Source organism: Meleagris gallopavo, chromosome 27, assembly GCF_905368555.1.
Source record: "Meleagris gallopavo chromosome 27, MGAL_WU_HG_1.1, whole genome shotgun sequence".
Taxonomy (NCBI): Eukaryota; Metazoa; Chordata; class Aves; order Galliformes; family Phasianidae; genus Meleagris; species Meleagris gallopavo.
Window position 1 is genome coordinate 1,594,588 of NC_139430.1, and position 18,662 is coordinate 1,613,249.

General features: G+C 46.2%; 2 protein-coding genes across 2 annotated transcripts; one reads left to right on the top strand and one right to left on the bottom strand.

The window, feature by feature from the left end:
* Positions 1-3,856: 3,856 nt before the first annotated feature.
* On the top strand, positions 3,857-7,612 carry LOC104914413 (uncharacterized). The gene is made up of 2 exons (XM_010723894.3): positions 3,857-3,905; positions 5,635-7,612. The coding sequence occupies exon 2, from the start codon at positions 5,656-5,658 to the stop codon at positions 6,619-6,621; it is 966 nt and encodes a 321-aa protein (XP_010722196.2). The 5' UTR covers positions 3,857-3,905; positions 5,635-5,655; the 3' UTR covers positions 6,622-7,612.
* Positions 7,613-13,083: 5,471 nt separating this feature from the next.
* LOC109371030 (uncharacterized) lies at positions 13,084-13,808 on the bottom strand. Its single transcript, XM_085209871.1, has 2 exons — positions 13,521-13,808; positions 13,084-13,430 (listed from the first exon to the last, which is right to left on the bottom strand). The coding sequence occupies exons 1-2, from the start codon at positions 13,802-13,804 to the stop codon at positions 13,178-13,180; spliced, it is 537 nt and encodes a 178-aa protein (XP_085065997.1). The 5' UTR covers positions 13,805-13,808; the 3' UTR covers positions 13,084-13,177.
* Between the last annotated feature and the right edge of the window lie 4,854 nt (positions 13,809-18,662).

An 18,662-nucleotide genomic window follows, 5' to 3' on the forward strand; every position in this document is an offset into this window, starting at 1 on the left:
TCTAAAGCCCTATAGCTTCAGTCTTGCCAGAAATAACAACAAATGCAATTCAGGCTGCAAAAGCAGTACCTGAACATCAGAGATATTCAAAGTCTTTTTAGAAACATAAAGCAACCTTAATCTGAAGGCGAGCAATGCTCCCCATTGCAGCAGGACCCTGCCTGTGTGCAGATGCCATTTCACCATCTCATCCCCTCCCCAGAAGCACAGGAATCTGTATTAGCACTCCAGCTGCTCCCTGTTCCCCACCAGCAGCATTGCAAAGCTGAGCACAAATTCAGGGTGACTCCTGGAGCTGTTCTGTTTTGCAATTTGCAAATCCTCCTGCCTGGGCCAGAAAGGGCTGGTGGCAGGCTTAGCTCCAACAAGTCCGCTCCTGAGCACCAGTGCATGAATGAAGCAATTGAGAATTAGCCTCTTTGATGTGCTGACTGCCTGGAAAGTGTTCCTGATGTGCCCAATGGGTTTTCAATGAGGCACTGTATTTTACTTGAGAAGCAGAGCAATTCTGCAGCAGCAGTTAGGAATACATTTAGGCTGGGAATTAGGCATCCAAGAGGCAGTGCAGGGGGCTCTGGAATTGGCTGTCATCTCAGAGAACTGGAAGTAAAATGTATAAAAATCTTAAAAATGAAGGTTGGTGGATTTACAGAAGAGCTTTTAGAGCTCTGAATGTGGAGTCACAGACAATTCAGTGCTTCAGCCGTGTCTGTCTCTTGAGAGCTATTAAAGTAATCGTGGGGAGCTTGGGTGCTGCGTTACAGAAAAAAAAAAAAAAAAAAAAAAAAAGAGAGAAGTCTCTCAAGGAATAACAGGCAGAGGAAAAAAAGCCAAGTGCAGACTGCTTGGCCATCCCTGTGGGACTGGGGAAGATTGAGTCTGTAGATGGTTCAGTTACTGGGATGGCAGCAGACAGACCGATACTAGGAAACTCAGTAACTGGTAATTAAGTCTTTTGTCTCATGGGATGAGCTAATCGAGGTGTCCACCCCGAAGTGATGACAGGCAAAATAATGAAGAACAAGATGGGGTGTTAACGAAACAGTGTCTAATTAAGCCATCAGGGTGAGCCCTGCGTTGGGAGATCCAGTTGAGCAGCTCATGAATCACACACCAAGACGTGAAATCCAGGAGAGCAATAGCTTCTGCAGATCGTTTTCTCTGTGCACAAAGGTTCCAAGCCCTGCATAGATAGAAATCAACGAGCACCCTTGTGGATGTGAGGGGAGGGTCACATTTCACCTCCTGAGCTGAGGTGCTCTGCAGTGCTTCTAAGAAAGCTCCTCCTTTCTTTCAGAGTGAAGTAGTATAGCAGCAGGGATCACTGAGGTACTGAGACACCTCCATGGTGCATCAGACAGTTATAGACATCCATTTGGAGCTGCTAGTGTAATTGCTGTGCACACCAACAGGTATCTTAGACTCTGGGGACCAGAGTAATTAATGATGTGATTAGCGCTTGTAAAACCATCAGGGGACTGAGGGTAGCTCAGCACCCCCACGAGCTGAGTGGAACCTGCAGTGGCAATTTCTGTCTAGGAAGAAGGATGGGCTCAGGACACTTCTATTAGCTGTGGTGTTGCACTGCCTGGAATTAGTGGTGTGAAGCTGGGATCAGCAGGAGCAGAGCCAGGGCTCCGCCAGGCGGGAACTGAGCCCACATTAGCTGCCAGGCCACTTTCCTTGATGCACGTTTCTCCCGTAGTTCCCCAGAGGTTTGAGCAAGGCAGGTTTCACTGCATATGGCATTTGCCTCTAAAAATAGCCTTTGTGCAATTCGCATGGAAGGGGAAAGCAATTATCTTGCTATGGTGTGAAAAACATTCACTCCCTATCCACAGGCTGAGTTCAGAGCCTCTCCAGTGATAATTGCCATCATTTTTCTGCTGAGGTTGCAACCGTGGACATGAAATGACCTTCTGGAGCCTCTGCAGAGCTGGATCCAAACCAGGGCGGAAGGTCAGGACGGCCTCGCCTGGTCTGCAGACACAGCGCAGGTCGTCTCCCCTCCAGCTATGGAAAGTGATTTTCTTTACTCACGGAATGTTGCAAGCTGAGTCTGGAAAATTGGCACCCAAATTGGTTGTATATTCCCGAAAGCTGACTGCTTGCTTAAATGAAAGCAGTGTCTCAACACAGGGCCGTGGTGGTTGCACCTGTAGCTGCCTTTGCCTCAGTGCTGGACACAGGTGCTACGTGCCCAATTTCTCTCTCCTCGATGGCTGTAACAAAGGTTACTGAAGCTCTGGCCTGAACCTGCACGTTTGCTTTTCTCCATTGCCATATTTGACCTAGTGAAATGTGCTGTCTCACTCTGAACACAGCTGCTCTGTCCTCTCCAGGCTAATGGATGCATTATAAAATTCAGGGTTTAGGGCCTTATTCCCCCTTGCTGTATTCCTATAGCCCTGCTTTGAAGGACTGTAGTCCTAAAGCAACCTCAGCCAAAGGGTTTTGGTAACCACGAAGCCTGATGCTACCTAGAAAGCAGACAGACAGATTATCTGTGTCTGGAAAGCATTCTGCTTCCTGCCTTCAGTGGGGCCATGGCTGCAATTTGTGCCAGTAGAGCATGGGTGAGGCTTCAGATGCAGGTAGATCACAGGCTGGGACCATCCCTTGCTGGTAACCAGAACTCAGCAGGTTCCAGAGCCAACCAGGCACCAGCTCAGCCCCACCTGCAATGAGGCAAGAAAGGAAGTTGCATGGGTGAAGTGACGCTATGGCAGAAGACAACGCGTGGTCTAAACTTCAGGTGTTCTGTGCTTCAGTTGCTAAATGATTATCAGCAGAGAAAGTTACACCACAGCTGGAGCCAGCGAGTTTGCACCGGGAACCCCAGCAGTGTTGGGTACCAGCTCAGCCTGTTGCAATGATTGCATCTGCAGTGCGTGCTGTGATAAGTTGCTCTGGTAAAACCATGGAGAGGAGACAAAGATAGAGCTGAGACGACCAAATGTGATGAAATTCACCTCTGTGTGGGATGTGTTACTGTGTGGGATCAAACTGCCCCTACCCTCAATGGTGAGGATGGTGTGATTGTATCCTAACAGCACCATGAGATCTGAAGGAAATCATCAGTGAGCTATTTTCACTTCATATACTTTGAACGTGGAATAACGCTCTGAGAATACACTGCATGCACTACAAACTCCCTTCATCTCACTGCTATATTGAAACATTCTTCTCAAATACCATCCTAGCATCCAAACCAGTGTGATGTCCCAGTTCCATCCTATTGTGATAAATCTCATATGTTCTTAAAAGTCCCTTTACTCTTCATATGGTAGATGAAGATACACGCAGGTCCCACTTCTGTCATGTTTGCTAGCTGGGAACCATACCATGGATGACAACATGCATTCGAAATAATCTGCTCTGAAATGAGGGAAGAATGAAAGCTATGGAGATCTTAATGGGAAAAAAATAAACCCATCCATCATGAGCAGATAGAATGACTAGGAAATCGCTTTAGAGAATTCATTGATGAAAAAGAGGTGGCAGATGTCGAGAATAGGAACAGTCCCCAGGTCTTAAGCCACAAATGCATCCTAAGAAATGGGGACAAGACCATTAGCTGGCATGGGAGACCTCGGTGGTTCTGTGGTGACAGTGTTAACCAAAGGCAATGACCTTTATTCGCAGAGAAAGTTTTGCGTTGGCTCAGATCAACCAGAAAAGGGATCAAAATGCTTTCTGCACAAAAAAAAATAGCTGTCTCTTCACACTGCCTACGTGTAAAACAAGTCTGTGGAGGAAACACACAACGGCAGTTGTGAAAGAGTGAGCTCATTACCTGGAGGACTCATCCCCAGAAGGCAGGGCTTTGAAACCATATAAAAGTTCCCAAATCTCCACGCTGCTCCATCCACTCGACTTTGCACTTCTCCCTGTTGACTGGTTGGGTAAGTCAATGAATACTGATCCTTATGATTTAATGCTAGCTAGAATCTCACAGAGGTTTAATGTAGGCAGGCTCTTTAAAGACGTGCTTTATTTGGTAACTTTGAGCATGCAAAAGATTCCTACAGAGGAGAAAAATTGTGGGCATTGGGGTTGGACCAGCAGAATGGGAATGGCTCTGCAAGGCAAATTCAGATAGTGTGCAAATTCGGAGATAGTTAAGTGCTAAATTAGATCCTTTCTGAAGAAATTAGATAAAATTATGTTGGTTTAACTGTAACTGATTCTGCCTTCAAGGAAAGGGATGGTCTAAACGGCCTACTGAAGGTCCTTCCCAATCCATTTTCTGTGATACTGTTATTTATAATATGGTAGTTTTTTAAACTTTAATTTCATTGGGTAATTATTTATTCCAAAGACAGACCTGTGAGTATGAGGGGCTGATAGAGCAGAAGGGAGAAATTACTCCTCCTGTGCTCTGTCATCCATGGCTTAAGATACCATCAGGAAAGGAAACAGTAAGGGCATCAGACAATGATCTGGATGATCTGGGAGGATGGAAAAGAGAGCAACAATTTGCTCTGAAGATGTGCTGAGCAGGGCAGGTGCCATGGGAAGGGAGAACACTTGCACACACACTTGATCTGCATTGGTTCCAGTCCTTTTTGGCAGGACTTAAGAACAACTCTTCCAATTCATGCTTCCATGATTTTAACCTTTTCTTTGTGTCCCTTAGAAAAAGAGCAGCATGGGATTTGCCAGAGCCGCAGCACCAGGCAGCCAAGCCTGATCCTGCTTCGGCAGTGCACCAAAGAGAGGGAGTCTCATAAATCTTTAGGAGAACCCATTTGGCACATTGCACATCCTGGGAGAAGAAATCCCTTTTGATTATCCTGATTCATGTGAACTACATGCATTATGAGTGATGCTAGTGATGATAGTCCAGAAATGTAGGGCAGCATCACCACTGCTAATTCTTTCCATGGCAACTGGAAGGACTGTGACACTGCAGCCTTGGTCCATTACATCACCATGAAGTGAGTGATAGCACTGAGGTGGAGCTGACCCGTGACATGGGCACTTCTAAGGCTCCCAACACTACACAAAGATGTTACTTACGAGGGAGGTCCACCCTGAGGCCTTAATTCCAAGAAAAATCTGGAAACTATTTTAAAAAGGGGCAAACAAAATAGATGATTTCATTTCTGTCAGTGTGGGGTGTTCTGTTGGACCCAGATGCATGTTTTCTACTTTCTGATGCACCGTATTTTTTTTTTTTTAAATGCTTGTCTTTAGCAGTCTGTTTTATTACGATTATTTTGACTTTCTGAAACCGCTATCAATCCAGCAGATCTGTTATTTGCCAGCTCCTCTCCTCAGTCCCCCAGGAAAGAAATGAAAGGGAGTTAACACGTATGGAAGAGCAAAGCAACAGGGAGGAAGAGCTCTGAAGTGTAAATCAGCTCCGATTTCAAAGGAGTGATTCTACCTCTGCTAGACCTGTCCCACACTGCAGAGCAGAGCAGAGGAACAAGATAAGGCAGAGTCAGAGATAGGATGAAAAAGAAAGAGCAAATCATAATTCCTCCTGAGCCAACCTGCCTTGGGTAACCAAGGGCAAGCTAAGAGAACGTTAGTCTTGCAGATGATTAATGTTTCTCATAATTGTTTCACTCTTATCCCAGTGCAGTTCGTTCAGCAGACACAATAACACTCTGACGTTTCTTTCAGATAATCTTGTTTCCTGCAAAGATGTCTTTGAATCAGACGCAGTGCAAGCAGGAAATCATTCTCCCACCTGGCCTGAGCAAAACGATTTCAAAGGAAAATCAAGAGCCAGAGCCCAGCGTTGAGCCTGTCCCATGCCCTCAGCAGCACCAGTCTGAAGCCCAAGTCACAGAAGTGACTGCAGTTGTAGTGGCGCAGTATCCAGAAGAAACAGAGCCATTGCCAGCACCATCAGTGGAACCAGGCAAGGGAGAAGCACCAGCAGTCGTGATACCTGAGTGCCCACCCCAGGAGCAGCAGCAGCAGCAGCAAAGCAAGCTACCAGCAACTCTCCCTCCAGTATCACAGCCTGAGCCTGTTGCATGCTCCCAAGAGAAGTCAGAATGCAAAGAGCTGCCAGAGCCAGTACTTGCTGTCTGCCCTGAAGCTGTCCCCCAGCAGAAGCAGGAGTGCAAGGAGATCCCTGTGCAAGACCCTGTTACCTCTCCTGAACCTGCAAAGTGTCCTCAGGAGAAGCAGGAGCACAAGGAGGTCCCCGTGCCAGTTCCTGTCCAAAACCCTGAGCCTGTACCCTGTCCCCAGGAGAAGCAGGAATGCAAGGAGGTTCCTGTGCCAGAACCTGTTCAAGAGCCTGAACCTACACCGTGTCCCCAAGAGAAGCAGGAGTGCAAGGAGATCCCAGTGGTGGTCCCTGTCCAAAATCCTGAGCCTGCACCCTGCCCCCAGGAGAAGCAGGAATGCAAAGAGGTCCCCGTGCCCACCCCATGCCCTGCAGAGAAGCAGGAGTGCAAAGAGATCCCAGTGGTGGTCCCTGTCCAAAACACTGACCCTGTACCATGTCCCCAGGAGAAGCAGGAGTGCAAGGAGGTCCCTGTGCCAATCCCTGCACCTGGCCCAGAGCCGGAGCAGAGCTCCCTTCCTGAGAAGCATCCTCCCCTCGAGCAGCAGCAGGTAAAACAGCCCAGCCCATGGCCACTGACACAGAAATAACTTGCAGCTGACAAGGGAAGCCCCAAAGAGAGAAGCAGGATGCAAGACCTCTTTCCATATCTCACACAGGTCATTTTCCAACACCCTTTTACCCACTGCAGAATTTCTGTTAAGCACAGCTCCCAGCTCCCCCCACTAACGCTCACGTTGTCCCCACTAACAGCTATATGCTACCTGACACGTCAGGGCTGCCATAGATAGGAAGCTCCCAGTGGTGGTGCAGGCATGAGCACTTGGCTTTCCAGCAACCTGAATCTCTGCCGTCTCCCAATCATTCAATCATCCGGAGAGAAAATGAAGAGCATGATGGTGGGCTGTAGTCAGGGCTCATCACACCAATTATTCCACCTTCACCCGATGAGTCAATGCATCCTGCAGACCTGCACGCTGCCTCCTGGTTCCCATGCAACCCTCCCCAGCTCCCTGCACACTAGCACAATCTCCCACCTCACATTTAGGGCTTTGCCTATCACTAATAGGATCTGAGGTTTCCACTAAAGCTGCAGCTAAGTGGTTCTGGTTGGTGGCACCAAGGCTTTCTGGACCATGAATCCACAGTGCTGAATATTTTATGCAATAAAAAACCCACTGAGCTAGAGGAAAGGGATAGATCTTTACAAAAGAGCCATCACCTCTTAATTATCTGCTTTGCTAAACTAATTGTCATCAGCATTTTCCTGAGAGAGCTCACCTCAGATTTTCTAGGATGTGTCAGGAGCAGCTCAAGCTGAGAGTATTCATGGAAAAGATATAGGTAATTAAATGCAACCCAGACGTGTTTTGAAATAGATTAACCCCCGGCACAGCTTCCAGCTGTCAGACAGGATGAAGGAGGCAGCATGCACGGTCTAAGTTATACCCTGCAACATGTTTCACCACACACTGCTCTTGCATATGTGTTTGGTGCTTCACCCTAATTGTTTTAGGCTGATGTTGTATCCAGGATTTATTTCACTGTGAAAATGGACAATAAAAATGACTTTAATACTGAGCTGTGAGACTTTTAATAGCTTCTTCGCACAAAGAAAACCAGGGCTCTCAGCTTGCACGTCACTCAGGCTGAATGCCAGGTGACTGGGGACTCAAATGTGGGTGCTTGAGGGGGATGCTGGGTCTTCTGCTCCTCTGCAAGCACCTGCAAGAGACCACGTGTTGCACCAGCCCATGGGATGGCTGATTGTACTGCAACACTAATTAATTGTGCATTGAAACACTAATGAATTTCACTGACACACCTCCACAGGATGCTCCACCCCGAAACAGGACGCAGCTCATGTCCTGCTCCATCTGCCCTATTCAGACACCATCTACAGGCAAGCTGCAAGCAGCAGCACACAGATTTCCCACCCTTGCTGAGCCAGGAGAAATTCGATCTCACCTTGCTCTGCTGGATGGGTGTGGGATGCATGCAGTCCCATCATCAGATTGTAGAGCTGCACCAGACACAGCCTCTGGCTTGCAGAGCCTGCTGATATCTGACTGCAAGGCATCAATATCACATCATTCACCGCCTCTGCCTCTGTGATAATGTTCCTCCTCTGCATTTTTTTACAGCTGGCTGGAAATCAATTAGCTGAGCCAATATTTCCTGCCGAGAAACAGAAACATTTTAAATCCTGTTTCTGGTTCTTTTAAAACTGGAAATAATCATTCGAAGTAATCAAAAGCTTCCTTTCAGTGTTAGAACATCCAAAGATTGCAGCTATTCTATATCTGGGGCTCCTAGTCATGATTAATTGCTTTGATAAATCCCACAGGAATGTACTTCAGAACGTTATACCTTGCAGAAAACTGAGTTTTGCCTGGTTTGCTCCAGCTCAGGGTGAAAACAACTTGCAAAGTTTCATAATCCAAACCTGAGAATGCCATTTCCTCCATAGGAAACCTGGATGTGCATGGGCCCCTGTGGGTGTGCCTTATATGCATGTGTATACTGAAAGGTGACTCTGACTACAAAAAGAAAGCAAAAGATAATGGTTGACACAAGTAAAGCTAAATATATATATATATATCAGGAAGCAAGTGAGGAGGTTAATTACACTTTTTATTGCAGCATGTCACAAATTAAAGATCAGAAGGAAAAAGCCCCATGGCTCTTTTATAGTGGAAAATGAATAAATCTGAGATAATGAATTGCATCTCTTTGTGACTTCTGCAAGCAAAGAAGGCGCCTTGGAAATTTCTAGCTGTTCAGGCAGAGCTGGAAAGCAGAAAGAGAGCACGGAAAGACCCATTTGCATTTTCCACAGCCCTTTGTGGTCACTGCTGGCAGCTCTACTTCTGCTTGGGGCACTGCTGCTGCTGCTGCTGCTGTGGGATGCTCTTCACAGGGCATTTGGTCTGTCCTTTGGGGGCCTGGCATTGCTCCACACCCTTCGGAGGACATTTCTGCTGGCACTGGGCAGGTATTTGCTGCTGCTGCTTCTGCTGGTGGGAAGACATCTCTGCTGAGCCTGAAAGAAAAGCAAGGTTCCCCTCTGGTTACTTTGAGCCCTACCTGTGTAGCTACCATATCTCTTTCTGGATATTGTAGCTTCAGTCACTTTGTTAGCCTTGATCCAAAGATAGCAATGAGGAGCCTTTAAAAGTCATTTCTAGCAGTCGAAGAACATGGGAAAAAGAAAAAAAACCCAAAGCAACAAAAACTTAGAAATCCCTCAGGATGGGGCTGTTCAAACCAACCCTGTATGAGTGACTCCAGCCTGTCGTAGTTTCCCCATACTTCATTTCTGGGCTCTATGGAGCTCTGCTGAGGCCCTGGGGCATAACTGTATGGAATCAGAAGAGAATGCAGGAGGACAGCATTGCCCTAACGAAGCTGTGATCCCAACAGGTGAATGGTTCCAGAAGAAGAGGGAAGAGGAGGAGAGAAACAATGAGTGGGTTTTTCCTTCTGTTCGATGTATTCTGAACATTGATAGATTAAGAAGCAAGACAAATTGTGATGAAATCTTGGAGGCTCAAGACCTCAAAGCAGTATTTGTTTGGTGCAAGAGGAGCAAAAATCCAGTGATATTTCAGTGTTGCAAGTGGTTTATTTGGAAGAGAGAAGAGTTGTATAGCAATCCCTCTGCTTATGATCACATCTCTGCATAGAACACTAAGAACCCAGAGCAGGAGCTGTGTCCCCTGCTGCAAATGCAAAGAACTGTCCTCCTGCTGCTACCACTTTGTGCACACAAGTGAGACTCAGAGCCCTGGTGATTGGCACACAACTGCTCTGCAAACACAGAGCAAGTTGGTGGATGCCATCTTTTGGTGCCTGATCCTCAACACCTGGTGGTTATCCAAAAGGATTCTTATCAGCTGGAAGAAAATGCTGAGGGATAACAAGGGTTTGCTGATTGAAAGTCAGTGAGCCACTGTCTGGAGCCTCGTAAAGTCTCGAAATAAAAGAATATGGCTTTCACCTACATGTAGGAGAAAATGGGCTGGAGTTGCCAGCAGAGAAACAAAATAAAGAGAAACCATCCCATTTCCCAAGAGGAGAGCACCATGACAACCCCCAGTGTTGCTGGATCTGCACAGATGGACTCACCTCGCGTCAGCTGCTGCTGGCAGAAGCGGAAAAGCCACCGGGTACAAGGAGCCTCAGGAACAGAAGGCTTTTATACGTACTCCAAAGGCAGCCCCAGGAGCTGATGACAACAGATTAACTTGATGACCAGAATCTTTCACAACCAGAACCTGCTCCACTGACACCTCCATACTCCTGGACCTCAGTCAAGGGCTGCAGAGATGCCTCCTCTTTCGGGTGTGGGGGATTTATTGTTTTTAATACAAGGCACACCCAATCTGGTAATAGCTAGCTAATTTATTAATAATTCATCCCGTCCCGACCCTGGGCAAAGATCCCACAGGTGAACTCAGATTTCAGCTCCAGCTCAGATCCAATGTCATTAAAACATGTTTGCATAAAGTTGAGGTGTCTCCTGGTAATTTTGCCCATGATCACCAGGACAGTTGCTGCTTCTCTCCTCCATTTCCATCCCAAAAGGGAACTGGAACATTTTATATTATCAAAAAAAGAAATAGAGATCTTCCCCCTTACCTTCCCTTGAGATTTCCCTTAGTTTTTCACTGAAGGATCTAAAATTTGTTACAAGCACTGGGTTTGGCTTGCTAAGATCATGGCAGGATTCCTTTTGCTGGGGATGGGTTTACGTTTGAGAAAAATGTCAGTCCTCTTGAATTTTTCCCAAGGAAGAAACAGAGATAATCTTTCAACAGAAACATTACCTCTAGCTCTAATGGAAAAGGTAGTTCAGGACTTCATTGAGTGTTCCTCAGTACTGTGTCCTGTGGGGTCACGTTCAGCCCTACGAATTACAGCTCAGTCTCCAACCAGTCTCCACACCACCAGTAGTGGTGTGATATGCAAAGAAACGATGGACATAGCTTCCGCTGGCTGTAGGAGAGCAGGTTCCATCATGTAATATCCTCTATTCATTGCTGATTAATCAGGGGTCTTAATGACCATGAGGTTAACACGGACGAAACATCATTCATTTGCTCTAAATGCATGGGAGAATCTTAGCAATGCACAACTCTGACCACAGGTGCATAGGGGAGCGATGTGTCAGGGCTTTTGCAACACATGGTCCATCAGGCACAGGAAGCACAATGGACACGGCCCAGCAGTTCTTTCTTCCACTTCCCCCAGCATGCTCACATCTATCATTACTGTGCCTAGAGCAGTGCTCGCAGAGAGGGGGAGAAGAGGAAACTTAAATGACTAATGTGGCTGATAGAGCTGGATGAAGGGGATTGGAATCAGTCAGAGGTGACTAAACTGGACAACAGATCTCACTAGCAGCTGCACATGACTGCCTGACAGATTTTTTTTCCACGTCCGGAAGTGGGCACTGATGCTTTGTGGGGTTAGGGATGGCAAAGTTCATTGGACACAAAAAGTTTGTGTTCAACAGTGTATGTGTGGTCTCCATCTTGCCTTCCCCTTTCTTGCTGTCTGATCCACCTGCCATCACTTTGTCTCTCCGTGTGGAAATGTGTGTTCTAATGTAGAAACAGTTTGCCTTCGTGAGATACATTTTGTCTGTCATTGTTCCTGTTTAGTGATTGTACCTTTTGGTGTTGACAGAAATAAGACAAAAAGTAATCTACAGTCAAACTCTACACCTGCACACAAGGTTTCATTAAAACCTGATTTGGTAACAGTGTTTACACACACCTAAATATAACTCTTTTCTTTTCTAGATCAGTCTCTCTCCACCCTTGCCATAATGACATGGTAGGTGGGTAATAATCCTCTGTCCCAGACATGGAAATTTTAGGGCCATCATGAAGACAGAGGTGAGCAAGTCACATGCAGGTGTGTAAGACAAAGGTAGCATTATCTCTGAAACTTGACATCCGAGTGGTTAGAACTCCGCCCAGACAATGGTTCTCCATTGGCTTCAGAATTGTAACTCCAAATAAATAACGTGTGCTTGTGAATGAATTAAAACCTTATTGACTCCTGCCGGATGTTAATGAACCTGCAATGCCAATTGCTTTATCAGCTAGGGAGTTAACTTCTTATTGCAGATAGAGAATGGATAGGTAATAATGGTGACACTTGCCTAAAGTCATACAAAGAATCTGCAGCAAACTTGGGAACAAAACTGCAGCCTTGCAGGGCAAGGACCTGCTCCTGAATGATGACAAGGTTCACCTCCTGAAGCCAGATCCCCTATTTTCTGTCTTCAGTCAATGAGGATCACAGGAAAAGTTGCCTGAAAAGGCCATTTTCATCTCCTCTGGATTGGTTTAAATGAATAATTAAGATCACACTAGTGATCTTAATGCCTTCTCAATGCCTTCTCCCTCAGGTTAGGGTTTTTGTTACTTTTGAAGTATTCTTTCAACAGATTTGGCCCCAAAATCCAGAGCCACGAAGACCAAAAATACCATTATTTTGAGGTAGAATAAAACTGTGACATCTGTCAGAGCGGTATTCATGGGGTGATGTTTTGTTTATGTTATTGGCTTTGTTCAACATTAGGATGCAAGCTCGGTTTGCAGCATTGTAGGCACAAATCCTCCATGACCTTACCAGCTTTTTAAGAGGAAAACTAAAGGAATGTGTTCTTTGGTCTGAAGACATGGGAATTTGGGGACTAAAGAAAGACAAAATGACACATTGATGCCATCGATGGTCAATTTTTATTGCTGCATGTAGACATTGAAAGGGAAGAGGACAAACATTGAAGACTTGAAGAGAGCTGAAGAATAGAAGGGGAGCCACCTTCACCAACTGCTCACAGTACAGCCATTGCAGAATATCTCCCCAAGATAATAGAAGATTAGCCAACTGCAGTTACCAAGAAAAAAGTGCTGAGATTGCAGATGTAGCACAGGAAGAAGAGATACAAGAAGAAAAATGCAGAGAAATATTTTCCAAGTCAAAGAAAGCATGGGTTAACAGAGAGAGGTTTTGATACATTGAAGGTAGGTCTGTCATCTGTATTTCATTCCCTGGGTTCTCACGAGCCAGCAGATATTGCAATACACCAAAGCATTGGGGGTGCCCGCAAGGCCCATGCAATGAAGGCAATTAGCATGGACGAGTGCAGACGGTGCCGCACGGCTCCAGGCACACGGTCTCGCATGTATCTACACACTTCTTGGTGCACACCTCCACACATGGTGCTGGGCAGGGCTCCACACACTTGGTGCTGCACTGGGTGCTGCACTGCTCCACACATGGAACGGGGCACTGCGTGGAGCACTGGGTGGCACAGGGCTTGATGCAGGCATCAATGCACGTAGGGGGACAGACATCCACACACTGAGTGGTGCACTGGGTGCTGCAAGGCTCCACACACTGGGTGACACACTGGGTGCTGCACTGGGTGCTGCAAGGCTCCACACACTGGGTGACACACTGGGTGCTGCACTGGGTGCTGCAAGGCTCCACACACTGGGTGACACACTGGGTGCTGCAGGGCTCCACGCACTGGGTGACGCACTGGGTGCTGCACTGGGTGCTGCAGGGCTCCACACACTGGGTGCTGCAGCACGTGGTGGACTCAGAAGCACATGGGTTCTGGCAGACCTCCACGCATTGTGTTGGGCACGGCTTTACGCAGATGTTGCTGCAGGGCTCCACACGCTGGCTGCATTTCTGCAGGCAGATGGGAGGCGGCAGGCAGGGCTGCTTGCACTGCTCGTAGTAAGACATCCTGCTGGATACTGGAAGGCAAAGACAAGGCAAACAAATCATGACTCTTTTCTCCCCAAGCCACTGTTCACAACTGAAGCCCTTCAAAGAGGCATAGCAGTTAGTTGGTGGACTGAGAAGTCAATCAGGGAAAATTTCATGCTTGAATGATTTTTGGATCTGGATACATACAGCTAACACTTTCTCAGGAACCTAAAGGCATCACTGCCAGGAAAACCACAATTATGAACTCAGAACTGCTGCACACAGTTTAGATTTGTAAAAACCATAACGTAACAACAGCCCATTTCCTTATTCTCTTAATTATATCAGCAGACATTCCACAGCACATCTTTTGCTGGTCACTTCTTCAGCTCCTCAAACAGACCACAGAGCACAATCCCACCTGTGTAGACATCGAGCTGCTAATCCCAGAGGAGAAAGCCCAAAGACCACCAGTTCAGATACTCTGTACTGTGTATCATAGTACAGCATTGGAGTTGTATAAGTTTTAATGGGCTTCTCCTTCATGAGGAAAGTGTTAGCCCAGAGGTTGCAGCTCCTGTTTCTGGTTCAATTCCCCACACTGAACTCTCCCAGTCGCCTCCTGCAGCTCAGCCCTCAGGTGTCCTTCAGCTTCCTTCTTCATGGTAATGCTTCTTCCCACCCATCTCCTTTGAAGTCTCGAGTCTTACTCTGCAGTATCCAGTAATTTTTGTAATTTTCTGACTTAATGAGGTTTAAAAAAAAAGGTTAATGAAGATAGAACATGAATGAGGATAACAGACAGACGGTTGCTAAAGATGTGACAGGACATTTGCAAGCTACCTAAGGAAGAGCAATCTCTAAGAGTCAAACATCCTCTTCCCATTCCAAGGTGGATCCTGGAATAGGAGCACGTGAAGCAAAGCTTTCCTGTGGCAGTTAATATATCCTTTTGACCAGAACAACCAAGAAGCACAGTCATCAAATTATCCTCTGATAAATACAAGAAAGACTTACCGTTCACCAACACAAGTGAGTGAGGGAGTAGACAAATGAACTGATGCGGGCATCAAAATGCAAACCTTTTTATATGGCGTGAGTGGCGTCACCTCCGGAAACAAGGGAGCCCAGGGGTATGGAGACCTGACCACTAACAACCTGCATAGGCTCCACCTGCACATGCTTTACATATTTGTCTACAGCCTAATTTTTGATGGAAACCTTTTTCCAGGTAGAACGTGATCCTGAGCAAATCCTGCTTCTACCTTATGTCACGCAGATCCCAATGGGAATGAGACAGTAATTGGAAAAAAATCATGTAAGTACTAGATGAATTGCTTTTCCAACAAGATTCAGTACGCCTGGATGTATTCATCTCATTTTTTCCATAAATACCTGAACAATACCTTTGTTGTTTGTTTTTTTTTTTTTCAGTAAAGTAAAAACAGACAGATACTATTAGGGTACGTGGGCAATTGATCAGATTTACTGTGAGAAACATTGCATCCTACTTCTCATAGTAAGAAAGATCATTTCCTACAGTATTCCACCAATGCTCCCAGAATATATTGAGATTTCTGCTTCCACCTGCCACTTTTTGGTCCCCAAATGTTCTTCACCCATTCCTACCCACTGTTCCCCTATTAGCAACATTCATACTTGGCAATGCCAATGGGGACACAACTCCAATGGGACCTCTTCAAGATACTGAGGTAATAAATAGAAAAGGGGTACACATTCTAAGGACTATTTTTCATTGTCTGAGCAGTGTAAAGCACTTCATTTTAAACACAATTTAGGCCCAGGGCTCCATGTAAGCTATAGAAGCCCTTACCTAGCCATGATACACCACTCAGATACACAGCAAAGAAAATGCTCATTTCTCCAAAATGTTCCACTCATGGAGATGGAATGTCATCACTAAGTTATGCGTAGGCAGCCAACTGCATCACTAACAAAAAAGCTGAATGGGCAGAAAAAAAGCCAACAACCCATTCAGCATCTATGCATGATGCATCCTGTTTATACTAGACGCAAGGATTATGCTGGAGAATCATTCACCAGTACCAATTCCTTTCTGGTGTTTACATGGGGAACCTGAGTTCCTGTCCTGAGCCTGTGTGAGCAGATTTGCATTTCTCCTGACATCCTCCCAGCAGCACCTCATGGTTCATACATTCTTTCCACTTCTCTCTTCCTTTACAGCAGGAACGTGGTGCATCACATGCCTTTTTTCTCCCTAGGCTTGAACTACAGCTTTTGTAAGAGATAGGAATCACAGAATCATGAAATCATAGAATCATAGAATCATAGAATGGCCTGGGTTGAAAAGGATCATAATGATCATCTACTTTCAACCCTCCTGCTATGTGCAGGGTTGCCAAGGAAGGGAACGTATAAGGTGTGGTTTGCTCATGTTAGACATCTGTTTCAGTGTGAGGAAAAAGACCCATCAAGTAGACCCCGCAGACTGTAAAACATACAAGAGCAACTACCTGAGATTCAGGTGCTCAGTATCTTGGTGGAAGAACATCTCCCCATCTCCTCTTCCTGGCACTAACCCTCCTCCATGATGTTCAAAAAGCAGGCATCCTCCAGCACCTCAAGGCCCCTTCACAGCAGCTGCCACCATCACTTATCTCACTGAGAAGATTCTCTAGGACTGGTTTGTTCCATTCTCCACACTTACCAAGGGCTCCAGGCTCAATTCTGAAGCCAATGGTGAGGGCTGCTCCTACCTCTCCCTTTTTGTACTGTGTTATTCTATACCCTATTGTTATATTTGATTAGCAAGAAATTGTAATGAGTTCTGGGAGAAATAGATATTTTAGGAGATATAAACTGATCCACATTTGTAATACGTGGGAACACCAAAGTGCTGGATTATTATTTTAAATTAGCACTTATTTGTGGATCTCTATTACATTTATGAGCCATTTGGCTGTTTGACTGTTCCCATTAAGTTCAGTGAGTCAGCACTCCGCAGCAATGACCGTTGGTGGCCATTTTGGCTGCGCTACTTTGAGCTATTCAGTGAGAAAGAATTATTTCAGAGTCTCCTGAAGACTTTAGAGATCGGACACCTGTGAATTTCTTAGCATCCTCTGCTTTGCCCAAGAGCCTCCTAAGTAAGACTTCCTCTGTTGCATCCAGCACTGTTGGCATCAGGGATTTCATACACAACTGGAAGAAGCTTTGTGTCTGTGCAGCATCCCATTCAGCACACCACCCATATTTTGGTGTACAAAGCATTTCCATAGAAAATAAGGATTCTCCCTTTGTTCTTAGCACAGCGAAGACTTCCCTGCGTGCTCTCCTGTGATTACATCTTTCAGTCTGGGGCTTCATTACACCCGACTTTCCCCTCCCATCATTACCTACCAGCAGAAAGGCACTCAGCACCAGGGAGGTTTCCTATGGCCATCACTGGAGTTTGGAAATCCTCACATAGCTGAGATGCCAACAGACTGAGTACAACGCAATTAGCATCACATGAAAACAAGTGGCTTGTCTAGTCCATGCCCCAGGGACTGTTTGATCAAGTAATGAGATTGTTACTTCTGGGCCAAGAGGAACCCCAGTCCAGCACTATCCGCCTCTTTTCCTGTTTACTCAGGAAGGTGAATGCTCCGTGAAGAATGATAAGTGAGCAGCTGAATGCCATTAAGGCTGAAAAAGAGGAACTAGCTTTTGCCTTCTGACTATTGCAAATACTTGCTTTGATTTTCCAGCACTCAAGAACACAAATCTGACTTTTCTTCCCTGAATAAATCTATGTCTCAATCCCTGAGGAGTACATTTCAGAGCTCAGAGTGCATTAGCTGTCCCAGCAAACACTGAAGGCTGTTAACAACTGTTATAATAGTCTCAGAGCCATAGACTTCCAACTATCCAGCATTCCATCAAATTTGGGAGCAGGACCAAAGGTAATCCCTGCTTGTATAGTGAGTTTTGGAGGAGCCTTGGAGTCATGCCAGATCTCCACAGAGGGGTAATTAGCCAGCCCTGATAGCTTAGTCCATCTGTGGTGTAGCAATGGGACTCAGGCAGCACCTGAGCACTAGGTGAGGACCCTGAGCACTGCCTACAAGCAGCAGAGCTTGCAGGAAGAATGGGACTAGGAGAGATGAGAAGGCAGTGTGATTTGCATGTGGGCAGCATGATCTGCACGATGCCAGACCTCCCATAGAGTGCAATGCCATGTCCATGGGTAGGACTGAGCTCATCCCACTACTGGTCCAGCTAACCCAGACGTGTTAATTGCAGGTTAGTCATCAGCCTCAAGCCCTGGTGCACCTTTAAGACAAAGCAGTGGGTGTCTACAGAGGTGCACCCACGCTGCTGCTCAGTGGATGGGTGGCTGCCTCCCTCCCTTCTGCAGCTGCTGAGCTCCCTGCAGCATCTGCACCTAGAGAACTGAAGAGCAGTGTCCTTGGCACAAGCAATGATGGGGCTTTGAGTTCTTGGGCAGGTTGCTTATTCTCAGACTTTGCAAACAGATTTGGTGTTAAAGAGGAACCCCTTGGATCCTTGTCAATCAATGTTCATGAAGGGCAACAGGGTCATAAGGCACAGGCTCTTAGTCCTGCTCGTCTTCCCCCTCGTTAGTGGCTCATTTGCCCATTGCTCTGAAGGGAACATTTAGCTGCTCCACTTCAGCATGTTTCCTCAAGACACACAGCATCCCCTTTCCCAGCCAGCATCTGGGGAGGTCTAGATGAGTGCTGGGTCTCTGGGTGCTGCCTTACACCTTGTCATACCTTCCAACAAGAGCTGCCACTGCAGAGATCACTCTTTTAGGTAGAAATTAAGAGAAGGTGTGAGAATGGGGGAGTGCAAAAGAGAAGGAGAGCTTGTAGACAGCTGGTGCCAAGATCAAATGTTTTTATTGCTT

Coding starts and splice junctions, on each gene's coding strand:
- LOC109371030 (XM_085209871.1), bottom strand. CDS start 13,804: ATGTCTTACTACGAGCAGTGCAAGCAGCCCTGCCTGCCGCCTCCCATC. Junction 13,431..13,520: donor GTGGAGCCTTGCAGCACCCA/GTGCAGCACCCA, acceptor GGAGCCTTGCAG/CACCCAGTGCACCACTCAGT.
- LOC104914413 (XM_010723894.3), top strand. CDS start 5,656: ATGTCTTTGAATCAGACGCAGTGCAAGCAGGAAATCATTCTCCCACCT.